The sequence below is a fragment of the Denticeps clupeoides genome, chromosome 20 (assembly GCF_900700375.1).
Source record: "Denticeps clupeoides chromosome 20, fDenClu1.1, whole genome shotgun sequence".
Lineage (NCBI taxonomy): Eukaryota > Metazoa > Chordata > Actinopteri > Clupeiformes > Denticipitidae > Denticeps > Denticeps clupeoides.
In genome coordinates, this window is record NC_041726.1 from 4424986 (window position 1) to 4438922 (window position 13937).

General features: G+C 46.0%; 1 protein-coding gene across 1 annotated transcript; it reads right to left on the reverse strand.

Annotated features, from left to right (window-relative positions):
- Positions 1 to 340: 340 nt before the first annotated feature.
- casd1 (CAS1 domain sialic acid O acetyltransferase 1) lies at positions 341 to 13516 on the reverse strand. Its single transcript, XM_028964410.1, has 18 exons — positions 13192 to 13516; positions 12268 to 12364; positions 8103 to 8223; positions 7974 to 8018; positions 7831 to 7893; positions 7690 to 7734; positions 7472 to 7595; positions 7169 to 7386; positions 5054 to 5479; positions 4878 to 4967; positions 3499 to 3618; positions 3134 to 3290; positions 2963 to 3042; positions 2773 to 2874; positions 2541 to 2681; positions 1767 to 1844; positions 1461 to 1553; positions 341 to 1352 (listed from the first exon to the last, which is right to left on the reverse strand). Exons 1-18 carry the CDS (start codon positions 13436 to 13438, stop codon positions 1089 to 1091), a joined length of 2511 nt encoding a protein of 836 aa, XP_028820243.1. The 5' UTR covers positions 13439 to 13516; the 3' UTR covers positions 341 to 1088.
- Between the last annotated feature and the right edge of the window lie 421 nt (positions 13517 to 13937).

The window sequence follows — 13937 nt, forward strand, 5'->3', positions numbered from 1 at the left end:
ATGACAGGCACCCGGGGAGCAGTGTGTGGGGACGGCGCTTTGCTCAGTGCCACCTTGGCGGATCGGGATTCGAACCGGCAACCTTCTGATTACGGGGCCGCTTCCTTTATCTGCCAGCAGAGACACAACTTATTTTAAAAACACACAGCCTGGCAGCAGTTCTTAGAGAAACCAACGGAAAGCCAGGGATCTGAGGTGGCCCTCGGGTGGATGAAACGTGAACCGCCCCGGCGTCTTCACACCCGGGAGGCCAAACACAGATCCCAGTAAACTGAGGCAAAAACAAGTATTTTGTGGTGAACCAGTTTCATTTTTTTTTTTAAAAGCAATAATACAGCGCTGGTCGAAACTTGTCCTTTATACAGTTCAGTGGTCAAAACATATGGCACAGCACCCATGGAACTACAATCAATCAAAGAGAGCAGCTTCAAACTTCACACTCGCACTCACACACACACACACACTCACGGCGTCAAGCTCAACACTGCAGTGGCGTTACTCCCGTTTACTCCTACGTCACGCGGGGACCTCGTACCACCGGGGAACTTTCCGAGCCGGTCGCCGCCGCCTCAAAACCAGGCGAGATCCAGCACCGGAGTTCCTCGTCAGTGTCGTCGCTCGTTCGCCGTCATCGTACGGCCAGTAGTTTTTTTTTTTGGCGGAGGACTCCCAACTACAACGCACAAGCATTTTATGCCCAACCGGAAACGGAACGTGTTCATTTCATACTTCATTTCGAATACAGCACATATATCGGCACACATAAACAAAACAAAAAAATATCAAACATGTACCACCGTATAAAATATAAGCTTAATTTAAATAAATACTGTACATGAACAAATAGTCAGAAGCTGTAAGATGGAGGCGCAGTTGCGCGCGAGTAGTTCTCTGTACGGCTACGTTGCTGACCGCTGGACGGAGCCACTGCCCCCGAGGGTGGGGGAAAGGTCAATCGGTGTCCTAAGAGCCTAGCGCCACCCTGTTCATTACTTCCGTTACGAGGAAGGTGTAAAAGGTCCCACCGGCCTCGCGGGGTTGTAATAGGAGGTCACGTGTCCGATTGTCGGCCCATCTGGCCCCCTGTTTCAGTGGCCAGGACGTTTGCCCTGGGACAGCATCAGCACAAAGCCCAAGAAGACCCCCGCGGCCAGCAGCCTCTTCAGCAGCGCCGCGTTCTCCTTGGGGATGGCCACCTGGGCCAGGTCGTTGGTGATCTGGGAGATCTCGTGGGCCACGCAGACGAAGATGAAGGTGCTGATGATGATGTTGAGGGAGGGGCTGCCGGGAATTAGGACCAGGATGCCCTTGGTGTCTGCTGCCAGCCAGATGTGATACTGGCAGATGAAGAGCTGTGTGAAGAACAAGAGGGGAAAAAAAAAAAAAAAAAACTCAGTTGGATTACAGTTATGGATAAATATATGGAGAGTATCCTAATAATCAACCACTTCGGATCTTACCTCTAAAGAGATCTTCCCAAACCATGCAAAGAATGAGCTGTATAAAGAACGGGCATAGCCAGGAATGTTCCTGATTAAGACGAATGCCAATATCTGCAAATGCAAACAAACACACACAAATATTTTATATAAAATATTTGAACAATTTCTTTTATTTATATATATATATATATATATATATATATATATATATATATATATATATATATATATATATATATATATAAAAATATTTGTTCAAACAAAAAACTAAGTGAAGGAAGTAGCACAACAAAGGAGCATATTATTTAGATTTATCGGTATTACCTGCACCACAGAAATGTAGGGATGCATCTCATTGCACTCGGTTTTATTTTTGCAGCTACTGGCCCATATGGAGTACGTCTGAAGAGAGACAACGAAAGACAATCATCTTCAGCATGCACAGTCCATGCAGTCTTAAAGACTTCCCAACCGTTCTCAGAGACAGAGAGACAACTCTCCACCAACAAAGGGCAATCGTCCCCGGCATTTATGACGTGCGTTTTGCAAGCATGTATCTCTCCGAAAAGGTCGCAAGCTCGGTCCACCACGGTCCGGAGTCGATGGGTAAACGAAAAATGCCTCCCTTACACCAGTTTTTCAAGGTCTCAGTTGTGTATTGTGTGTACTGCATCATAATGTTTTAAACGACCGGATTGTATCTGTAACTTCTCTACCAATTTACATATAAAATAAAATGTCGCCCCAATACACAGTTTGGGGTCAATAGGCCCTGATTATAAAATAATAATGCATTGCTAAAATAAGCATATGATATTGTATCACCACCCAAGCTAGGTACACAAGGTCCTATAGAAGCTAATCTAATATTTATTTACCATAAATTATGTATATTTTGTCCAGTGAGCATTTTCCAACATTCAAATACTTGGGGTGAATTTTTGGGGGTGAAGGTGGTACTGAAACTAGACTGGTATCTGCAATTAAAAAATTATGTCAAATAGGAAAAACCTGGGATCACATAAATCAACAAGCTCGATCCTCCTCAATGATGGGAAACGGTCCAGAGCTGACGAGCCACCTACAAGGGGTCCTTACCGCGAACAAAACCACAGACATGAAGAGCAGACAGTTGGAGATCTTGTTGGAGAAGAGGGGCTCTCCTTTGCTTTCTGACAGCACCTGACACTTCTGCAGGATCAAGTAGATGAAAGCGAACAGCATCCCGTGGATCACTGCCTGCAATGGCAACAGATCTGGTTTAACCATTCGGCTCTGCTGCACAGTTTCTAAAAAAAAAAAATTATAATAATAATAAAAATCTACTCACAAATCTATCCAGCTTCCAGCGAAACCACCATTCATGAACACTTCCATGTAACTCAAAGAGGCTTGAGACGGGCCACACGGAAAACACACTCTCAAAGAAGCCCTGAAGGATAAGAGATTTACTCTGTTATTCACCAAATTAAAAAAAAAAAAAAAACACCCAACATTATACACCACAGCTGTATACTCGCTTGTGAATATGCAAAACAGCACGTGATGATCAGCAACACCGCGAGCTTGACCAAGAACACGAGGTGCCATACGCCACTTCCTGTGAGGGGGGAGGAGAGAAGCACATTACATCTGAACACCTGCCTTAGACGGGCAACAGTTTTCGTTTGAATAGAAGAAGCCTTCCTTACCGCTGGCTCTTTTCTGCAGGATCTGGGGCCACATGGCCATTGTGGCATATATGACGACAAACCAGAAGGTGACCAGAGGCACAAAGTAATAGAACTGGTAAGGCCTGTCCATTACCAAGCACAGCACCACCACCAGGAAGTTGAGTCGGAAGAGCACCTTAGGAATGTGCGACAAAAACGGTACCCGGTTTTACATGTGGTTCTGCCAATAGAAATTAATTGCAAAAACCAACGGCCCTACAATCAATAGGGCGCATGGTGAAATGTTCCCTTGAAAAATATGCACATTGCTGTTAAACACTACAGGATGGAACATTAAATATTGCTAAATGCTAAACTGAGCAGCAGTTAAGGAAGACCGTTACCTGGCACACTCTGTACAGTCCAAAGTCACCCTTGAGCCAGAAGAAGGAGAAATGGCCGTAGCCCGTCTGAAAGAGATACGCTGCCACCAGGACGCGGACGTGCATGTAGACGGGCAGGAACTGTAAAATAAAGCAATCAATCAATAAAAATCAAGTAGCCTTTGAGATTGAGGACCTGTCAGATGAAGAGGGACCACGTGCATTTTTCATGCATTAGTAATCAGATAATTATCGATGCATTTTACCACATACACAGGCAAAAATAGTTGCAAGGACCTACAAATACCAATAGGAAAGAACCACTAGATGGCGCAATCTGATCAAAACCATGCAAACGACTTGTCAGGTGAGCCATTTAAAATGGCCTATAGATTAGCAGTCTGTTACCTGACCTAAGTTTGGGCTATGGCGCCTGGTACGAGCCAGTTATTTATTCTCCAACTTCAGGCTTGTGTTAATTTTCATGCTTTTAATTTTTATTTATTTATTTTTTTAAACTAGAGAGAAAAAAAAAAAATCTGCACACCAGTAAGTGCCCAAAAAGAAAATGGGAAACAACGCAGTAAAAAAACTGCGAAATACTCAAAATTCCAAATAGTGGAATAGTGCTTAGTGCTGGCACGCCATCTCTCTTCAGCGACTGTATGAAGTTCCAACAACCAGTAAGACGGATGGCTCATCATCATCATCATCATCATTATTATGCCTTGCTAAAAACTGTGCACAATTCCAGAAAGCGAAGCATAAAAACTTTACTCAACTGCGGCCGAGAGCACAATGTGACAATTTAAACCCGCCTCCAAGCACATAAGACCGATCGGTATTTTGCGTCAGCGCGTTCTGAAATCATATGATCCATGTATGAGGGTGTGCGGGGCTATGAAATGCCTGCTGGAGTTGGAAGGGGCTCCATTTAAACGCCCGTGTCAGGCTCGGCCATTCAGGTCCTTGCAGGTTGTAAGGCTGGCAGCGATGGCTGCTGCCGCTCAACTTTTACGCTCCCGTTTGAATTCCGGCTCTCCCTGCGTTTTCCCTCCAGGTTCTCTGGTTTCCACCCGCCATTCCCAAGTAGACGGCTTTGTGACTCTGAATTGTTCCGTAGGTGTGAGTTTGTGTTTGGACTAAGCGAATATGGAAAGTGATCGGCCGGCCTCCTTGTGGAATCCTAAACAGGAGGCCAATGAACTTTAAATGGTAAAAATTTTTTTAGAGGTATCAATATCCCAATAATTGTATCTCGGTTCTTCTTTTATAAATAAATAAATAAGTAAAAAAAAAAAAATTTTTTTTTATTTTCTTTATTATTTTAAAACTCACCAGACTCCTCACAGAAATTAGGACGTACGTCATTTTTCATGGCACCTCAGGCAAATACTCACAGCACTCGCTCCCGAGATGTGATATATGAGGATAACCAGCTGCATCCAACCCTTCCACTCGTCCGTCTGCTCTCTGTTCAACAGCTTGGTCTGGAGGAAAAAAAACTCAAGGTCACATAAAAGAAGTCCTCTGCATGACAACGCTTAAACTCATCTACGTTCTCGACCTCGTCTACCTCTTTGCTGCTCTCGTTGTAGAAAATTCCCAACACAAAGATGTAGATGAGTGGGATGAAGAAGGTGGAATGGGTGTAGAACTTCTGCTCCTTCATGAACACGTCTGCCCGGTCGCAGAGGTAGAAGTACGCCATGATGACGCCCATTCGGCAGATGGACTGGAACGGGCCCTTGGGACTGACGGGCACCGTGGCCGAGTCGGGCTTCCTCTTCTCCTCGCCGCTCTCCACGTCTGGTGCCGGCCTGCCCTTGTGGTGTTGGCTGTACCCCAGCAGGTGGAGCACGGCGGAGCAGACCACGAACACCGAGAACGTGGCGGCGGTCAGCTTCTGCAGGACAGTCGGTGCAGGGCGCGGCTGGCAGCAGGACCCATCGATGGGCTTCACCACCTTGTTACAGATGGAGTTCATCAGGATCATGGCACCCTAGTAGAACAGCGAATAGAGCAGGAAAATGGAAGTTATTAAATATATTTTCCAAATTCTTGTTTAAGTGAGAAATACTCTCTTCACCTGAATCTCGGATTTAATCCTGAGAATCTATCAAATGCAACTGTTAAATATTATTGAGTGTTTCGTACGGCCTATGATTTCCACAACGTGAAATCGCGGAATGCAACAAATGAAATCATAACACATAAAATTAATAATTACTTAATCTTTACACCTCTTCAAATGTTATTTTCCCCCAATACTACAGCTTCGTAAAAATAAATCAATAAGACTTTTTCCAAAACCAGGTATATTTATGTTTTATTTACCAGACACCTTTATCCAGAGCGACGTACAGTCAGTAGTTACAGGGACAGTCCCCCCCTGGAGACACTCAGGGTTAAGTGTCCTGCTCAGGGACACAATGGTAGTAAGTGGGGTTTGAACCTGGGTCTTCTGGTTCATAGGTGAGTGTGTTACCCGCTAGGCCACTACCACCCCATACCATATTCGCACTTTATGTAGCCAGTTTGTCGCACACGTGCATTTTATGTTTAAAATGTTACATGTAGCACCAGGTTCCAGAGGAACATCGCTTCGTTTCACTATGTACGGTCTAACGTGTACGTGGCTGAAATCACATTACGTGCACAGGAAATGTCACGCGAGCGAACAAAAATTCGTTCTGTGCATTTCATTAATTTCTTCTCGCGCAAAATTCTGCTTTTGCCACAAAAACACCCTAGGCACAGAGCAGTAGTTAAATATGATTGGCTGTTTGCTGCTGTTCTGGTCTGTGATTGGTTGGTTTGAGTGCCACATTTGTAACGCCGTGCAGGCGTACCGGTGAACTTGAACGAACACAACATTGAGATCAAGAGCGGAAAACGCAGCAATTTGCAAAAACCTGTGAAAAGCCCCTTGCAATAATAGGAAAAAAATGCAGTCACCATCACCTGACAACAGTGGCCGAAATTTGCGAACCGAATAACATTTAATACATTTTATTTACAATGTGAAAAACTAACCAATCACAAGCAGTGAATCATTTAAAGAGAATGACATGTAGTCATAATATAAATTGCATCATTTTGCGTTCACGTAATCGCATGTGATTGCGTGCCACTTTGCTTGTGAAGTGCGCAGCGTGCCGTGGCCTGCGGATTACTGACCGTTTGATGGTTTGTTTCGTTTCATTTAGGGGAAAAAAAATGTAAAACGGAAAGCATGTTCCTACCGCCCCTATACCCGACAATTTTTGAATCAAAGAAATTGAGTGCAGAATATGGCAGTCTAGCTCATGCACAAAAATACAAAACAAACTGCAGAAATTTGGCAAAGTTCACTAAATAAATGTGCTGGGTCTTTAATGCTGGATTTAAGGACCACTACTCATTTTGAATCATATTTATGGCCTTAATTTTTGAAAGTCCTATTTAAGATGTGTGTACACACATGCATATATATATATATATACACACACACACACACACACATTTAAAACGTATATTTTACCTGATGCTTTCACTACAATACCTTCAGCATTCAGTACCTCTGCACAATGTCAGAACAATGTCAAATATTGTAGATTTTGCAACAGAAATTGTTAGGACCGGTTTCTGATTCCTTTGTTCTAGCGTCCCTGTACGAGTCAGAGTACGCAGGGTCCGGCTGAACACGTACCACGTTCCTGGTGCCCTCAGGCAGGTGCAGGCCGTCGCCGGACTCGGCGATGGTCTCCAGAGCGGCCTGCCGCGAGGCCTGCAGTAGCCGCACCGCGCCGGCCCTGCCGTTCCTCTTGCTGCCGTTCAGGACGCTCACCGCCGCGTCGTTGTACAGGTCGATCTGCTCGTTGGTGATCATCCTCCGAGGCTCGCTCAGCGTCTCCTCGTGCACGGGGTCTGCCGGCGAGAAACACGCTGCAGCGAGGCGGAGGAGGAAATAATGGCGACGTTATTAATAATAATAATAATAAAAAAAATTCACCTTGCAGCACCCAGTAGACGTCACTGCTCTGTGTCAGCGTTTCCAGAGACGGGGCGATAAACGTGAGATTCGCTCGGTACTGATGGAGAGCCTCGCTGCTGCCACCATGTAACTTGATGGACCACTATGGAGAGTCACAGGGACAAATTTTTAATGTAGGAGGTCAACCATACACATATAAGGACAAAAAAAACAAACCAAATCAATGTTGTGCTTACTGTGGCAGCTCCAACAATGATGACATCTGGTTTGGCGGACAAATTCTACACAGATATAAAATTGGAAAAAAATTTGCAGATTTCTTCCCCAAACGTCACACTTTTATTAAAGCCACTGAAGGTTACTTTCACTCGTCTCACCTCCGTCCAGGACCTCAGCCGGTCCCGCATGGAGTTATTGACTTCGGCGTGCCACAAAAAATCCTGTCGCGGAAATTGGTGTTAAAAGCCGACGCGCCGTTACGTATGGGTGTGTGCGCGGCGGCCGGAAACCCACGGCTTACCACGTTTATGGAGGAGCCCTGGTCCTCGAAAGGAATGTTCTCGTGCTGGCCAAAGACAACGAGAGCCACGTTACTTGAAATGACAAGCGCAAAATAAATCCGATCTAGTCGAACAGGTAACAATAGAACCTTGTTTCCGTCCTCCCTGTGCTCCGGGTCGATTATCCTGACGAACGAATAAAAGAGCTGCCGAATTCTGGAGTCGCCAATAAGTGCTATTCTTTTGTGCCGAAGGCACGACTTGGCATCCCTGGAGAGTGAGAAATGTACAGGGTGGGCCATTTATATGGACACACCTTAATAAAATGGGAATGGTTGGTGACATTGAACACATTTTATAAGTGGTCAGAAACTTTGAAATAGTCCATGAAAGAATAAAGTTACGTTAAAGCCAAGCACACCATTGTTTTTCTTGCAAAATTACCACAAATTTTTTTGATGTGTCACATGACCCTCTTTCTATTGAAAAAACAAAAGTTGGATCCAAGATGGCCGACTTCAAAATGGCCACTATGGTCACCACCCATCTTGAAAAGTTTGCCCCCTCACATATACTAATGTGCCACAAACAGGACGTTAATATCACCAACCATTCCCATTTTATTAAGGTGTTTCCATATAAATGGTCCATCCTCTACAGACACATACATTTTTTAAAAACAACTTTGTGCTTTTACGTGACACGGTAAACGCAACTGTGTCCTACATAATGATCTTTAACCAGTAAGGATTTCACGCATACATTTACGGCCCTTATCCAGAGCGCCTTACAATCAGTAGTTACAGGGACAGCCCCCCGGGAGACACTCAGGGTTAAGCGTCTTGCTCAGGGACACGATGGTAGTAAGTGGGGTTCGAACCTGGGTCTTCTGGTTCGTAGGCGACTGTGTTACCCGCTAGGCTACGTCCACCTCTATACGCTACAAAAATGCAGCTGCGTCAAAATTAGCACGACGGCAAGCGGAGATAAACGCTCGAACGTTGTGACGTTCCTGAAAGGTAAAGCTAATAAAGCTTTGCGGAGCGAGGACGAGGACATTATACAGAACTCTACAGCGGTGGGGAGGGCCAACGGATGCTGCCAAGGGCAATATTGACTTTAGGCTGCGACCAAACATTTGAGTTTCACCTGCAGCGAGACACATGTCCCTGCTTCTCACCACCTGAAGCGGGACACCTTCACTGTCCTGAGTCGTCCCCTGGATTTTATTTAAAAAAAAAAAAAAAAAAAAAAAAAAAAAAAGGTCCCCCGATTTGGGACACCGAGGCCCCAGTTTTCGCCGCCACTGCCGCCGCTGCTGAGCCCGGATCTGCCCGCTTGCGCTAATGCTAAATAGAGAGGCAGAAACGGTCCGCAGCGGAGCGAGGACGAGGACATTATACAGAACTCCACACAGGTGGGGCGGACGAACAGGATGCAGCCAAGAGCAATATTGACTTACGTCTGCCATCAAACATTTGAGTTTCCCGTCAACAGAGAGACAATCGCAGTACATCACGAGAAAAGCTGCGTGTTGGTTTTGGCTGGTTAATGTTCAACTGTTAGTCTCGGGGGACACAGCGGGAGCAAAGTGGGGTCTCAACCTGCGACCTTTGGTGGTCTTCTGCTTCACAGGCAGCCGTGTTGCCCACTAGGCTACTGCCGCCCTTCTTTAAAAGGTCCTTTGACTTTTTTTGTGTGTTTTGCTTGTCCCCTTATACCGTATCTGAAGTCTCATGGAAGTCTCATGGAAGTTACGGCCACTTTGATCCCGTCCCACGGTGACATTTCCCAGGACGCGCCGTTTCACCGTCTGTAGCTGAAAATGCCAATGAGGAGGACCAGAAGACGCAGGTTCAAACCCCACTTACTACCCCACTCACAGTTATAATAGTTTGGGATTTTTTCATTAGTTTTACTTTAGTTATTTCGTTTTGTTTAATTAGTTTTTAGAGGCAGATTTACTAGTTTTTATTAGTTTTGATATTTTGAAATTGCTTAGTTTTAGTTTAGTTTTCATTGGTTGCAGTTAGTGCTGCACGATTAATCTAATCGTAATCGCGATGTCAGTCTGTGCGATTACATGAACACAAAAAGCTGCAATTTAAATGTGACGTGTTTGGTCACATGACTTTCGATTCGGTTCAATGGAGACCTCAGATTCGTGATTCGCGTAGACATATGGGTACACGTACGTCAACGTCGCCGCCATATTGCGATAGGCTGTGCTGTGGCGTGAAGCATATACATGTCTATGGAGAGAAGTGCATAAAAATACCTCACTCTTGTGCTGCTTGAGGCTGTACAAACCGCTGTACGCTCCAATCCAGATCCCGGGCGATTACATTTCATAGGTAAGGCTGGACAATTGTTTTGAATATATTTGGCCATTATAAAATCCCGTTTTATAAGTCTTAACCTTAGCTAAGCTAGGCTAAGCTAGCGAAGCTATGCATTCCTGTGTTCAAGTCAGCCTCCAAACAACGTTTTGGCTAAACGTAGGCATTAACTATTTAGACTGTTCTTAGCTGTTTAGTTAACTATTCTCAAACTTTCAAGGTTTCCTAAAGAAATTCACCTCAGTTTACAAATCTTAACCTTAGCTAAGCTAGCAAAGCTATGCATCCCTGTGTTCAAGTCAGCCTCCAAACAACGTTTTGGCTAAACGTAGGCATTAACTATTTAGACTGTTCTTAGCTGTTTAGTTAACTATTCTCAAACTTTCAAGGTTTCCTAAAGAAATTCACCTCAGTTTACAAATCTTAACCTTAGCTAAGCTAGCAAAGCTATGCATCCCTGTGTTCAAGTCAGCCTCCAAACAACGTTTTGGTTAAACGTAAGAACTATAATACGGGATTTTATAATGGCCAAATATAATCAAAGCAGTTGTTTAGCCTTACCAGGGTTTGTCGTTCGACAGTAATGTAAAGAGTTTTTTGTGATTATTTAATTTTGTAGAATATTGTATGAAAGCACTGGGCATTTCAAGTAGTTTGTATGTTTCACTTTAAAATTAAACATTTCACTATTAGTAATTTGTATGCGACTTTTCATTGATATACAAGCAAGTGCCCTTTATCATATCGCAATGTTGATCTCAATAATTGCAATATGTCTTTTTCCCCAAATCGTGCAGCCCTAGTTGCAGTGGTTAAATTCGGATATTTGTCAGGTGCATGAATAAAACATTTTTTTTTTTAAATCACCAGAATAAGTATTGTATAATAAAATCTCAACCAAAGATACATTTTGAAACATGTATTCAGAGGACACATGGACACCCGTCCTCAAATTGAAATACAACAGCCCACAAGATAAAAGGCCTAAGTACAATATTTGTGCGATGCTGCTTCTGAGGTTAGATCCACAGTGCGCCGAGTACAAATTAACATAGCCAACAGACTAAAGCCCCACATGATCATAAAAACAAACATGCATGGCAACCAGGAGTCTCGTCTTACCACTTCTTCTCGTTTGTGGGGTTCCTGCGCATTTACTAGCCAGCAGCTATTTGGTCCATTGTGGGTGCTGTCGTATCACGTTCCTTTCCCACGTTACCTGGCCTGGCCACCGCTTCTCTTGTGGGGGGAGGGCGGCCGAGAGGCCAGCTTGTCCAGGTACTCTTGGTTTCGCCTTTTTTTTTTGTGCGAGCTTTTCAAACGGACTTTTACATTCGTGTTTTTTTTTTTTTTTTTCCCTTGAGAGGCGTTTCCACATATTGGATCACCTGCTTCTACAACAAGGCACTTATCGAAGAAATTCTTCCGTCTTTCGCCGCAGCCATCACGCTAGCTGGCGGCGTCACGGACAGACTATGGACACGTGACATCACAGACTACGTGTTGCCATACTGGTCAAACACCTGGCGGCGTGAAGTAAATAGATTTTAATTCAACCCAAAAGGCTTATTACAAAGACGAAAAACGAAGGACGTTCTTGCTGTAATATTAGTTCATTTACGTTCGTTGTGTATACACACAAAACACTTTCAGTTTGTTTTCGCAGTTTTTTTTTTCTTCAGTTAACTAAAATGCTCTTTAAATTCTAGTTTTAGTTTTTCCGTTCGTTTTCGTCAACTATAATAACCTTGTTACCACTGTGTCCCTGAGCAAGACACTAAACCCTGAGTGTCTCCAGGGGGACTGTCCCTGTAACTACTGATTGTAAGTCGCTCCGGATAAGGGCGTCTGGTAAATGCTGTAAATGTATTAATGTTAAATCATCTCAGAAAGGGACACTTTCACCATAGGGGACCCTTAAGAAACCAAAACACCAGGACAAAACCAGTGAAACAGATGCAGGTGGCGGACTTACGTGCTTCTGTACTTGTGCATCATGCAGCCGCGGGGCTGCCAGACGTTCTCCCCCAAGAAGCGGCCACCGGAGAGCAGCCATTCACATGTGTCTCCACCTGCAGCGGGACACAAGAGGGACACCTTCACTGTCCTGCGTCGTCCCCTGGATTTTATTTTTTCAAAATCACTCAAATACATGGTTTATTAAAAAAAAACAATCTACAGCCAGAAACTTTCTGGTGGGGCCGAGGTCCCCCGGTTCGGAGCGCTTTCGGGCCACCGAGGCCCCGCGCGTTTTCGGGCCACCGAGGCCCCGCGCGTTTTCGGGCCACCGAGGCCCCCCGATTCGGAGCGTTTTCGGGACACCGAGGTCCCCCGATTCGGAGCGTTTTCGGGACACCGAGGTCCCCCGGTTCGGAGCGTTTTCGGGACACCGAGGGTCCCCCGATTCGGAGCGTTTTCGGGACACCGAGGTCCCCGATTCGGAGCGTTTTCGGGACACCGAGGTCCCCCGATTCGGAGCGTTTTCGGGACACCGAGGTCCCCCGATTCGGAGCGTTTTCGGGACACCGAGGTCGCCCGATTCGGAGCGTTTTCGGGACACCGAGGTCCCGCGCGTTTTCGGGACACCGAGGTCCCCCGATTCGGAGCGTTTTCGGGCCACCGAGGTCCCCCGATTCGGAGCGTTATCGGGCCACCGAGGTCCCCCGATTCGGAGCGTTTTCGGGACACCGAGGTCCCGTTTTTCGCCGCTACTGCCGCCGCTGACGAGCCCGGCGCCGCCCGGATCTGGCCGCTTGCGCTAACGCTAAAAAAAGAGGCAGAAACGGTCCGCCGCGCCGCCGTCGGTCCTCGCGTTTAAATGTATTCGAATCGCATTTTATTGTAGAAGAAGGGGGCGAGACGGCGGCCTCGAACCTCGGCGTTTCTCGTTTTTTTTTACCTCCGTAATAGCGCGACGCCGAGTGCAGCAGGACGAGCAGCGCGACGGCGCCGAACGCCAGCAGCTTGGCGCTGCGGATGCTGAAGTACTGGTTGATTTCGCGCCTGCCCAGGCTGTAGGCCGGGGCCGCCATCTTGGCTCCCCCATGACACCCGGGCGCTGCGGCGGCGGAGCGGCCGAGGGAGGCGAGGGCGCCGCGGCACGACGGGCTCTCGCCGGGAGCCTCGTCGGCGGAGCCGTGCGCCATACTGCTCCTAGCGCCGGGGCGGCCGCGGGAATAATAAACGGGCTTTAATGACGTAGTCGGCGCACACTTTATTGCGCCCAGCGGAAATAAAACAATTGAAAACAGTTCCCCAATAAGGAACGAGGCTTTTTAAAGTGACATTACACCGGAACTCAAAACTTTATTAATTATTGATTAAAAGTCCTCCTCAGTGTGAGTGTGTGTGTGTGTGCGGACGACATCGGACTAAATTATGGTTGTTAGGAGGCAATAAAAACGCCTTCCACGTCTTCGAGGCATCGCCGCTTTGACATCATGCGCAATATAATAATCTATGATAATCGAATGGGGTATTTTACTCGTGCGATTGCACGTTTCGTCCACTAGATGGAGCCGTCGTGACCATGAGAGCAGGGGTCACCAACCCTGACCCCGGGGGTCACTTGTCCTGCACATTTCTGACCCTACCTGCATTTAGCACACCAGATCAAACCTCCGTACTCGTCATCACCCAGATCTT